Here is a 12,909-nt window from a genome sequence, read left to right as displayed (position 1 = left end):
CTCATGTTTGTCTGATGGGATTGTTGAAATACTCTGTAACGTTATAATGATGAGTCGCCATGGTGATTAACTAAAGAAGCCAAAAGGGATTCTTCCTCAGGAAACTATGAATGTCAGTTATGTTAGTTAATCATGTAATGAAGTATCCATCCATCATCCATCCAGTTATAGTGTATTATCTTACAGATTATGTGGTGGATTTTTCAGATAAGTGGTGGTGCCAAATTTAAAATCATCAGATTATACTGAGTTTTACGCCAACACAATAATGTTTACAATGATTTAAAAAACAGTCAATCTGTAAATCTGACCTCATGATCCTGGGTCGTTACTTCAGCCTGCTCTCGCATTGAAAAAACCTCTAGATGCTACAAATGAGATTAAGATGAAATTACTTTATTGAGTTGAATAATCACATATTTATTGAAACAAACACAAATCAACAGTGGTTTCTTTACCTGACCGACAGACTGTGAGCCGACATGGGCTGAATCTGAGAGTCCTGCAGAAAGCAGAGAGCAGCGTTCACACAAAACCCAACAGACCAATAATTAAAGGAACAGTGTGTAGATTATAGTGGCATTTAGAAAAAAAACTATAACTGCCTTTGTACAAGGCAAGAAAAGACAATAGCCTTATAATCATTTAATAAAAAGGATGAGCTCTACAACCAAACGAATACGAGGATATATGAGGGTGACCTTAGAGAACCAGGAGATATGGGAGGCGGACTGTAAGCATTTTAGGTGAATCTTTAATGAAAACACAATTAAACACTTGTTTTCCAATCAATCCTAAACACTGGAGCTTTAGAACACATAGTCATTGTGGAAAACTGAGGGTAAAAAGCTTCATACCAGTTTGTGGTGCAACAGTTAGTGAGCTGCTTCTAGAAGAACAGGGTGAGGCGGAGGGAGTCGGAGTTGGAGAAAGACCTACAGAAAGAAAACATGATATTAACAACAGTGCTGATTTATTTCACTGAGGGAAATATGCGTATGCTGTGCTCAGAGTGATGTGTGTGCGCTCCACCTGGGGGTGAGTCCGTGAGGCTGCTGGTGGAGCGGCGTCCGCGGCGCGTCAGGAAGCGGTCGCTGACCTTTTTGGCCTGTTCGAGCAGCTCCAGGTTCTTCAGACGATCCTCCTCAGAGAGCTGCATCTCCGGCAGCGGATCTTTCACCAGGTCGATGATGTTCCCTGAGCTGTCTGGAGACGGAAAACACAAACACCAGGACGACTTCGGAGGTGTTCTAGGTCTGCTCCAAACTACCCAACTAAATAAAGTACGTCAGTGTCCTCCACTAGAACTGAGAAAACATCAAATTGAATCCATTTGAAATAGATTGCATCATTTAAACAACCTGTGGATGCTGCTGGATTGGACTTTAGGGATCATTTAAGTGCGATTCCTCAGTTTAAAGGCAAGGAACAATTCACAGCATGGATGAGAGCTAAAACATCGACTGGCTGTGATGTGTTCCATCTCTTCCTCTCCCCTGAACAGACAATCAATCTAAACATCAAAAGTAAACCAGACAACAAAGCATTTCAAGTGTTTGTTGTTTTGTTTTGGACAGAGGAATAGTTTAGATGTCTTCAAGTCCTTTCTCAGTGTTAAAACATCTACTTTAAAACAGACATTCAGGACCTGGTGATAACATCAAAATAGTTCTCAGGGAAATGTGTTTATTTTTAGGTAATTGCATCTGTAATGGGTGTGTGTGTGTGTGTGTGTGTGAGAAAAGGGTTATCCCACCGACTGTGGTGATGGGTCCTCCAGAGGAATTTCTGGTCAGACGAGCTCTGGGACTGTGCGGCCTGAGAGAGGAAACCATCATGTTTCAGACACATTGTTTTCAGCTGAAAACAAAAAAAACAAAAAAAAAAAACTGATGGTGATGGTGAGAGAAACCTGGTCTGGTCCAGAGGACGTCCTCCATCTTGGTGGACAAACGTGGCCTGCTGTGGGTAGACGATGGTGGGAGCGCTCATGACCACGGCTCGGCTTTCACAGGGTGTAGACTGTGCAATAAAAAACACACACACACGACAAAACATGAGGCATTATTGTGGTGCACTGAAGTAGTAGTTCATTTAATTGTGTCGTAAAGTCGTCACAAGTCTGGGGTTGTGGGTAAAGTCTCGTAAAGCTCAATTTAAAGATTCAGCAGACACACTTTCATGTCACTAGCACTTCCTGTTTCTTCTGTATCGCACACATGTCACAGTAGTAAGTTACTGGTTAAGAGAATAACTAAATGAAAGCAAGACTTAAACATGGATAGTGTCGCCCTTTTAATTCCATCCTGCTGTGCAGTTAGCTTTTAATCTCATCATGACAGCAGTTGGTTTGACGAGCGCTGACCTGTGGTGTTTCAGAGACAGGGTGCTTTGAGGTCGCTGGTCATAAACGCTCCTTATTTCCTGACATCCATCAACCTATCTGGTGTATAATTAAAGCTCTAAAATACAATGAGATCTCAAAGAACGATCACGAATGAATCCAGAGAAAATGAAACTATGATGCTGAATACGAATGTCATCCTGTTTAAAAACCTGCGATCAAACCTTAATGCTGTACTCTTAGAATCCTGATAAAAGGAATCCCTCTGATGGAACCAGAGCAGAAATACTGCGCTCTAATAAAGGTGGATGCTTTTATTGTGTTGACATATGCCCTGAGGATTTGATTATACAGCTCCATTGGCTTCAGCAGCGATGTCTTATCTCTGCTGTGTGTTTATGAACGTCTGCAGCGGAAGGTAATGACGTCAGACTGTTTAACACTTTGTTGTAATGTAGAGTGAAAACAAGATTCTCAATCTGACCTTTGACATTTCATTTGTGAATATTTTCTTCATTTCTTTGCTCCATATAGCAAAGAAATCATTAAAAGTGAATCATTTTGGTTTGTGGACAATACAAGACATTTGTGAACATCATCATTTCCAGGTTTGACAAACACCGATTCACATTTTTTTTACGTTGCCTGATATTTTATGGACCAAACGATGACTCTGATTCTGAAAATAATCGTAAGTTGCAGCTCTACAATGAAACTGTATCTCAAATGTTGTTGAAAGTAATTGTTTAAATGCAAAATTATTTACAGGACAGGCTCCAAAATGACAAATGTCAGCTTTTAGTTAAACATGCCAAGTTAAATAAATAACTGTTTTTTACTGGAACTATATACTTACTTACTTCTTGGGAATTATTCTGTGTAGAAGAGTTGATGTAAGGAGCAAATACAAAAGCACTGAGGAGCTGCATAGGTATACAGTACATTTAAAAAGAAAAGTGAAGATAGTTTAACAACTATTTGCAAAAAAATCTCTTATAATACTTTTGGTAAAGTCGCCCTTTCAATCTCCAAAATTGTCTGTTTGAACCAATCTGATCATTTTTCATGCGTCATAATCAGAAAGCGCTGAATTTCTTTTTTTGCATTAGAAGAAAAAAAAGAATACCAGACAACAGAGAATGACCCACATGTATTAAGACGATGAACTCCACTCCACTCCAGTTTTCATAAGACCTCAGAGGAGCCTGATTATCTACGATATGAGCCAAGTACAATTTAATATCAGTGAAGAGGAGAATTCTTCTGCTCTCATCTCTGAGGGTTTAATCAAACGCTTGTACTAGTAAATCGAGAGCTTTGAAAGCAGTGGCAGTGTTATTGTGTAATTATGAAGCCTCAAGATTTGTTTACACATAATGTGCCGTGTTTTATCATCCGTTTCCCTCAAAAATGACATCATGTTGTATTGAAGAGACATTTACTGACTTCATAATTCAAGTGAGAGTTCGACCCCTTTTCCAACTTCTTTTTGCAGCCAGCGGTGTCGCCCCCAAGTGGTTGACTTCTACTTCCCGACATGTTTACAATCAGTACATGGCTGCAGCTTGGGCACTCACTGTCGTGGGAGAGCTGGAGGAACTGTCCATCTCCTCGGGGGAGTCCTCCTCTTCCTCGGGCAGCGTGGGCATGCTGGGGAGCTGTGAGGGCCGGGAGCGGGTGTGGGGGAAAATAAAAGGCTTCTCAGCTGCACACGCTGAGTTATGGTCTGTTTGCACTGAAGGAGATTCCTGAGTGAAGAGGTTCTCTTCTTCCTGGAGCTGAGGAATCAAACACACGGAGACAACAACGCATATATGTCATGAAACATGGCTACAAAAGTGTCCGGAGGTCACCGCTGAGGCAAACTGCAGGTGCTGCGACATTCACTGCTGATCATTTACGTCTGAAATACACGTGAATGGTGATTTCCTTTTCTGGCAATGCATGAAAAAAGTCCCACTGTAAACAAACCCCCAAAATAGCATCCACCTCCTCTGCCTTGCAACAGCTGTAATTTTAAGTGTTACCAACATCGCTGTTACGAAACCATCAGGCACAAAACCTCTCGATGTCTCAGGTCCCAAAAACAGAATAAGCTTTGCTAGACAAATGAATCTGGCAAGATCAAGGCTTCGTCATTTGCATCTGATTGTTGAAGTTAAATGTGTGGTTGACAACTGTTGCTATTGTCGACTGTTATTCGGCCATAATCAAATGACGTTCAACAAATATTATCTGCAAAAAATAGAAATAATTAAAAAAGTAAACATATGCAAAGGGAAAAAACGTGGATTACAGTTGCCCAAAGGGCGTCGGCAGGTGACGGGAACCAGTGAGGAGGAAGAGAAGTATTTACATTTAGATGATCTCACTGATTCTGAGGGTCTGACAGACTGATAATCTCTGCGTGTCCCTGCAGTTTGTTTGGATCTGGAATCTGGAATTCCTTTTACTATCTACAAAATACCTGCAGCTGCAACAGGTCATTGTTGAATCCAGACAAAACGCCGCACTATAAAAGTACATTATTCTATCTATATAACATCACTGACGGTCGCATTAAGAGAACCAAAATGCCCAGACATGACCTCAAATATTAGGGATTCAATTTGCCATGTCATGGTGTGACAGTTGCATGGTAAAGGTTTGGCATAAACATGATTTGGTTACGGTTTTAGGTAAAGCTTGTGGTTTAGATTGAAAATAATCCTCATTGTTATGGTTACAGCACTAAACGCACAGTTGTGGTCAAGGACTGGATGGGAAACGATCAGCGGTCCAGTTTAAATTCTGAAAATGTTCGGTGCGTCACCAAAACGATAGTCACTGGAACATAAACATGATGTTATGGGCATTAGCTGTGACTCGCTCACACCCCTGCTATATGGTGCTTATGTAATTGGCCGTTTTTCATGGTGCGACAGTCGTGAAAAGACTCGCTGATCTGCAGTTGGTGAAACCACACACAGACACAGCTGTGCTGCAGTTTGCTCTACAAATGTTTTCACCACAAAGATGCAGATTGTGTATTCTGGTAAGAAATATTGAATATTATCAGGGTTGTTTACAAGAAAATGCACCTTAGCAAACATTTAATTACTAACACAAAGAACACTTTTAGAAAAAAATGACTTGAAAGTCTAAGAGCTTTTCTTTGGAAGAGGATGAAATGTTTATGTTGGGTTTAACAAACTAAAAAAAACCCAAAAACTGTACAAAAACACAAATAAATACTTCATGATGACTAAGACGGCAGAGCTAGTGTAACACGTGTTCTTGTTCCCACACGGTCACATTCATCGGTCACTGACTGTTTGGACCACAGACTCTCACAGTGACCGGGACGCACTGAGCCGTTATCAGACTCTGCTCAATTCAGGGGAAACATGTTCTCACAACGAGCCCCGAAAGGGACGGAGTAAAACAAACACAGGGTTTTGTAGATAAAAAAAAAAATTAAACGACAACAAATATGCACTCAATTATGGAAGACAGATGATGGATTATACCAATAATGTTACCAATAATTAACCCTTTAAAACCAAGTGTATCGCCAACGACACATTTGCACAAGCGCACTCTGCATTACTGTAGGTACACAACATTTTTGTGCTATCGGAAAACCATCGCGCTATTGTTTTTGCTCATTGAGAGACAAAGAAACATTGAGACTCAAAAATGTTATCGTAAATATGTTCTATACCATTCAAATTTAGCACGCAAAATCTGTTGTTTGTGTACAACTGCAGTGTTTTTATAAATAAAACTTCATTTTAAATTGTTATAACAGTATTTTAACGTGCAGCAAATTGCAAGTAAATGCCAGATAGTTATCTGGTTAAGTTATTCTGGAAAAAATGGCCAGTGCAGTATGTTAGGAGTAAAAATAATTGATGACACAATGACTGCACTATAGTTTGCTGTATGAATAGCAGAAATCTTGTCCTCATTTACCCATAATCATCCAAAATATCCAAAAATAAATAAATTGACTGGTTTAGCTAAAGGTCACCGGAGCTGATTTGTACTTCCGCTCTTTCTGTTGGGGTTTTTAAAAACAGAATATTGAGAAACTCAGTAAGTTCATATTTATCCTCAGTTGCACAGTCAGACTCTGCACAGTCAGGGTGAGAGGCAGTATATCGCATGCTAATGTAACCACACTATCTCTTTGTCTGGACGAAAATAGAAAGATTTACATATCCACGAGCGGCACAGGTGTGTTTGTCGTCACACTCGGCGGCTGATGAACGCGGCGAGGGAAAGTTCGCGCTTCATTATCAGTAGGAACTTTGACACAAGACAAAGCGGTAACTGTTCAGTGTCATAGCTGGTCCTTGGGAACATATAGGACAAGAGAGGCTGTGAGTCTCTGGGGAGGAAGTGGGTTGTTTAACTGTCTTCCAGAGAGCTGCTGATGTTTCCTGATTACAAACTGTCACACCAGAATAAATTCACTCTTTTTTCTCCCTCCCTTTAGCCTGCAGCAGCACTTAGCACTGTGAAAGTTCTCAAACTGTTAATTATCAATTTCAATGGACAGAGAAATCGGATTGCATGACTACAAATCTAAAAACGAGAGTGAGTCACGTTGGATATTTAACAACGTGATTATATGACGTTCAAAAAGGGGTTCAGCAACAACCCCCACCTGCGTTTTCCGTAATTTGTTTCAAGCAACATGTATTATTCATTCATTAACATTCAAGCCTTTTCACAGCTGCAACATGTGTTTGCAACATGAGAAAAAAGAGGAACAACAAAGAAATCACTTATCAGAGTCTTTCAGCCTCTCATATCTGTATCATCCATGTCACATCGTCTGCTGACGAATAACTAATAGGGATAGTTCAGGTTTTTGGTCTGCTTGTATCAGGTTATTGACAAATCATCAACATCACTTTGTGAGCCGTAACCACTGATGACATGGCTGCCAGCAGGGAGCAACTATTTTAACCACTTTAACCATCTTTGCACACAAGACAACCTTATCCTGTTGAATGCTAAAGTTGTAAACTGCTCGCTCTTCTGTGCCAAAGTCCGGGGAGAAAATGTCTGATTTCTGCTTAAACTCAAACCCGTAAAAAGGGTAATCAGCCATATTATTAGTCAGAGTAAGTGTGCAGGTCCTCGTCTGGTTCATGGAAACAGTGGCGTGCCTGGTGCTGTCAGAAATGATAATATATCAATACTTCACAAAAACTACTCTTCTGAGGACCGAGTCCAGCTCGTAGTCACTTTGAACCTGACAGTTTTTCCTCTGCAGAGACAGAGAAAATGATAAAAACCCAAACAAAGACGTCAGCATGCACACAGCGAGAGAGTGTTTCCCTGACAGACCACAAGCCCAGAGAGATAAATTCTGGCAAGTAATTGAATCACTCAGATTATTTCCGGTGGGGGGGGGAGCTGGGACAGGACATACGTACATGTCAGAGTACAGGGAGACGCTGCACCACAACGCTACCAGGACATGAATGTGCTCTTCTTACACTAACACCCTTGTAAAAACGTCTCTGTCCATCAAAGTTAGGATTCCCCTCACTGGAGCAAGGCCTTGCAGCCTCTTTCCTGAGAGGGAGATGAGGGGACCGGAACCCTCCTCCTCCTCCTCCTCTCCTCTCCTCTGTTACATAAGCTCACTCCCTCATGCCAGATTTGTTTAAAATTTAGTTGTGTGAAGCAGCAGGGGAAGTGGTTGCTACGGAGCTGCAATCTGAGATAACATGGCAGAGGGAGTGAGAGAAAGAAGAAAGAATTGAATGGACAGAGAGACGCACAATCAGGTAGGTTTAAAATGTATGATCAGACACCGTTTACTTGCACCAGGTCATGTAAACTCCACCGACAACGCTGTTAAAAATGCCCCAGACACTCTAGATCTCCTAATGTGTTCACCTGAAAACTAAAAAGATGCCACAGCTCCACGCATCCAAACCTGTCCACAGTCAGTCAGCATGCACATTACCTGAGTCCACAGCTGTAGAGAGACAGACTCACTCCTGCCGGTCCCCTCCAACTGAGACCGACTTCCCACAGTCAAACTGTCACCCTCAGAAAACTCCTCCAGCCTCAGGGCTTCTCCTTCCTTCCCCTCGTCCACTCTGTTCTCTGGTCTTTTTTCAGCAACAGCCTTTCTTTCACTCCTGGGAGCTTTGACCATTTAAGGAGAAGGGCTCTGTGTGCCTCTTTGGGTTGCTGTGGAGTGTGTGTGTATGTGTGTGTGTGTGTGCGCTCTCCACTGATCATCCCTCATCTCCATGGAAGTTTTAGAGAAATATGGCATTTGTTCACTGCTTGTTTTGGTTCCTGCAATCATGGCCTTGGAGCTGCAGGAGACTACTTTGTGTGTTGTTGTATGGAAGGGCATGTTTGTGCGACGCTGATGGACAAATAGATAGATTGCATCTGTCAGATCTGTGTTTACTCTTCAGTCTAGAGGAATCCACACATCCACTCCCGAGCTCTCGAGGCTCCCCTCTGCTCGGCGAGCCGCGCGATTCCAACTGTTCTTGTTTAGCGGAGAAAGGTTTTCAAAGGGACTGCGATCTTCTTGTAATTAGTGGGAAAAACAGGAGCACAGCAGTCACGTTGTTGCAGAGTCACACAGCTGATGTTCACGGTGAATTACAGCCTCACATTTTGAGATTACATGAGACGATAGTGTGGAAGAAATCGTTTATCAAGAGACTAATTTGTGCAGAAGAGTCAAATGTTCCTTTTATCTCATCTAAAGTAGCAAAAACAACAATGTCAAAAATACTAATGTACAATAGATAATATATATATACAGTAATAGACAGTTAAAAGCACAACGTTAGAAAAATCTGTTCCACTTTATCTTTGCACTGCCAGCTTGAGAGAAAGTGCTACAGTGCTATTAGCACAGCATCCTCTAATGAATGAAACATTTCTGAAAAGTCTATTAAATGCTACAACGCACACAAAAAACCCCACAAAACGCACACTGAGGTCACTGACTACAAAGAGGAACAACATGCTATTCTAGAGGAATAAAGCAGCACGGTCTCACCTTGTCGCAGCTGCCTCGTCCTGTGCTGCCTGTTGGAGCCAGAGCACAAACACACAGTGAGAAGAGTTGATTTGCATGTGACAGCAACTGTGTGCAATGCAAATGTCATGATGCCATTAGGTAAACAAAGCGAGAGGGCGTGCGCGGAGGAGAGAACTGAAAGAGAAAACAAACAGGGGAGACAGGAATTGGGCTTTCTGTCCTGTAAAGATGGAACTAACTACTGTAACTCTTGTTTCAGGAAGTGTTTAATCCCCCCTCGCCCCTCCTACCCACCCTCACCCCCCATAACTATGAGCAACAATAACCCGGCAACCATCTGGAGCACTTGATCTGATGGTTGAAAAGCTCTTGGCCAGAGTGAAGGTAATTGTGTTGTCTTGCTTTGGAAGCCCTCAGGAAAAGACTGGTTATATCATGACACCAGCAACTTCAGCTGAGCTGAACGTCAACATGTCACCGTGTAAATAAAGACAGAGGAACTCACAAATAACATGTTTAGTGCATACAGTAGATTCAAAAATAGCATATGACGAGATGCAGGTGAGACAAATGGAGGCTGTCGTCGACGCTACATTAACTCCCACTAATATATTCTTCTAATTGGACCATAATTTCACTTCAAAGACTCATTTCTTCCAGCAGTCTGCAGCACGTGTGTCATCCTGCACGGGTTCAGCTTCACCACAAATCCATTCACATCATCCAGCGACGGAGAGTTTGGTATTTCCAACCTCCTTTCATTTACAGATTGTTCATCAAAGAGCATACTGTTTATACCCGGCACGCACTCAGGGCTTTCGAGACCCACTGCTTTTATAAATGATTTACTTCCACTCTCATCACACATGCTTTCATTCCTTTGTAATCTTACCTCGATCTGTCCCACGTTAATGTAAATTTCTTAGCGCAAAGTAGACGGAGGAAAATAAATTGTTTTTAAAAGCCGCAATGGAGGCGGAGAACTCAACTGTACCCAAGTATGAGGTTGGATTATTATACTCAAACTTGTATCCTACAATATCTACTTTCTATGTAATACAGTATCTGTCTCTTGTTTCCTTCTTGTAATGATTAATATTAACATGACCAGTGATTGCACGGAAACCAGCCAGTTCATTAGTGACATCAGATCTGTGTTTATCAATACACACTTCCAGAAAATACAAAATAAAACAGTTTTTCTGGCCAGTGCCAACATCTATAACATAAATTGTGGGGACAGTTCCAACTACAATCAAATCTGTCTTAGCATTTTTAAAGCAATTTTTAACCTTAAAAAAAACGTCCCGTTCACCTTATCACGAAATAATCCGATTTTTGTAAGATGACAGTCCTAAATTTTGCCGTGTTTTTGTCACTGTTGTTGATTCTTTTGTGTACTGGCTTCTTTTATTTATTTTCTGGTATTAAATGGATGGATGGATGGATGGGAATGAGGCACATGTGCAGAGTGCTTAGACTGAAGGTGGCATTATCTGGATGTGTTACTCAGATTTAAGAAATTTGATTTAGTAACATTTTTACATGTATTTTAAAAGTCTGATTTTAGTCGGACAAACGGCAGAATTCAAGAGTCATGCCGAACTGTGGGTCAGATAAAAAGAATCAGAAGTCATCAATCGTTGCTTATGGAATATGGAAGATAGATAATTTTGTTTCTGCTCAGAGAGTGGCATTCGAGGGACTCACAAAGACAGCGACAAGTTTGGTTTTCTGGATACGAGCGGCTAACGACTCAGAGCTCACCGGGCCGTTTTTACAGTGCACAATAAAACAGTTGCAAATACGATCAAAGATCAAGACGGCTGAGTTCCGTTTAGCGTAATCACTTTCAGGGTGCATGCAGGTTCATGGTCACTCTGTCCTGACTTCTATAAACTGAACAGAATCAGTAGCACCGGTGATTTTGATGCTAAACTAGGTCAACATTGCTTCAGACGCAAACTAGCAGTGTAAATGTGAGGCTATAAATAAACCTACATGTGGACATGCATGCATACAACTACTGCCTGTCCTTTACAAACAGAATGTTTCCACTCACTGGTTCTCAGCAAACTCTGCCATACTCCTAACGCACATCTTTATTATGAACCAACGACTCTGCACTGTGAGACATTACGACATATGTGCAGAGACCGTCAGGGTTTGAAGACATCGTTTATGTCGATATGAAGCTGGAGATGAGTGAGCTTAGGCTGTACTAACAAAACATTTCCTTTTAATAAGTGAGCTTTGGTAAAACTCTGCTGGGTTTGAGCTTTTCATTTGATTTCTGAATTCATTCTCTTCACTGGCAGCTGTAGTCAATGTTGTATAAGCTTTTTCCAGTTCTGCAACCAAACAACAGGGAACAGATTCACAAAACAGTGGTTTCAAGGTACGAATGTGCTGCCAATTAGAAATAAAATGTAGTTAAAACATATTTGACCCTTTCTGACTGCCATTAATTTCCTCTCTGCCCCCTCTGATGAATAACACACTCCCTCAGAGATAAAACTCTGCGTCTTCTAACTGTACCAGCTGTTGGGTTCAATATAAATATCTGCACAGTCTATTTTCAGACGTCCTCGGGGACTGCCCTTCTGAAAAGGAAGTCGATTTTATTTATTTGTGTCCTACAGTGTACCGGGGCAACTACGACGGCACTGAAGCCCTGTTTGTGTAATGCAGCCATCATACCATTGATGGGGAGCTGTGGAGACTCGCTGACTTCTGGGATTACGGGAGACTGTGGAGGAGAAGGAGGAGGAGGAGGAGGAGGAGGAGGAGGCATCTCTGCTCTGTTCTCAGACTCCGCACTGGACTCAGCCGTGACACATGTGGACTCTGGTACAGGCTCAGCTGGCAGCACTGATGGTACACTGATACATGGATTCTTCCCCAAAAATAAGAAAAAAGAAAGTACAGTGAGAAAACTGCAACTTCCTGTCAACTACATTAGAATATTATGTAAAAATTAGTAAACTACTGGATTAGTATTAGTATCAGTATTACAAATCTATAATCTATATGTTTGCTTTCCTCTGAAATAGATTATTTTCCTGATTATTTTAAAAACTGCTCGAAATATTTCTGCAAAAACACTTGAGGCACAAAATACACACAATCATGTGTTCACCAGCGTACAGCATGCCTGTTCTCCCTGTAACTGTTTTTTTTTTGCTTTCCTTCTAAAGGTCTACACAAAACGATAAGAATTCAACCGGTTTAAAAAAGATATTATCTTTTAAAAATATGCAGACTCACAAAACAAGAGCACATCACTTGGTTCCGAGAGGAATGAGGCTCTTGAAAAATATAGATTTTATTTTACTTAAACGATATTTAGTGTTTCATGTTTCACAAAGGCCATAATTACCATTGCATGATTTTCCCCACACTGTTTAATGTGGATCGCAGTTGTCACTTCTGTTGTGTTCTGTAAATGAAATGACCTCGTATGACTCAAAGGACAGTGACCTTTTCTAAATTCAAAATTAAGATCATTACAAGTTTCTGTAAAGTTTCACTTTCACTCTGATATAAAGCA

General features: G+C 41.2%; 1 protein-coding gene across 3 annotated transcripts in view; it reads right to left on the bottom strand.

The window, feature by feature from the left end:
* Positions 1-12,909, bottom strand: part of mrvi1 (murine retrovirus integration site 1 homolog) — a 30,487-nt gene that overhangs the window by 10,914 nt on the left and 6,664 nt on the right. For all 3 annotated transcript variants that reach the window (XM_044030379.1, XM_044030380.1, XM_044030378.1), the window contains 10 exons: positions 12,739-12,798; positions 12,060-12,255; positions 9,378-9,406; positions 3,922-4,122; positions 1,913-2,022; positions 1,757-1,818; positions 1,033-1,206; positions 858-935; positions 459-502; positions 312-368 (listed from right to left, as the gene is read on the bottom strand). In XM_044030379.1, the coding sequence (XP_043886314.1) occupies positions 312-368; positions 459-502; positions 858-935; positions 1,033-1,206; positions 1,757-1,818; positions 1,913-2,022; positions 3,922-4,122; positions 9,378-9,406; positions 12,060-12,255; positions 12,739-12,798 (1,011 nt within the window). The remainder of the gene's footprint in view (positions 1-311; positions 369-458; positions 503-857; positions 936-1,032; positions 1,207-1,756; positions 1,819-1,912; positions 2,023-3,921; positions 4,123-9,377; positions 9,407-12,059; positions 12,256-12,738; positions 12,799-12,909) is intronic.

Source organism: Solea senegalensis, linkage group LG7 (genome assembly GCF_019176455.1).
Source record: "Solea senegalensis isolate Sse05_10M linkage group LG7, IFAPA_SoseM_1, whole genome shotgun sequence".
NCBI classification, from domain to species: Eukaryota; Metazoa; Chordata; class Actinopteri; order Pleuronectiformes; family Soleidae; genus Solea; species Solea senegalensis.
This window is presented reverse-complemented; position numbering and strand designations above follow the sequence as displayed.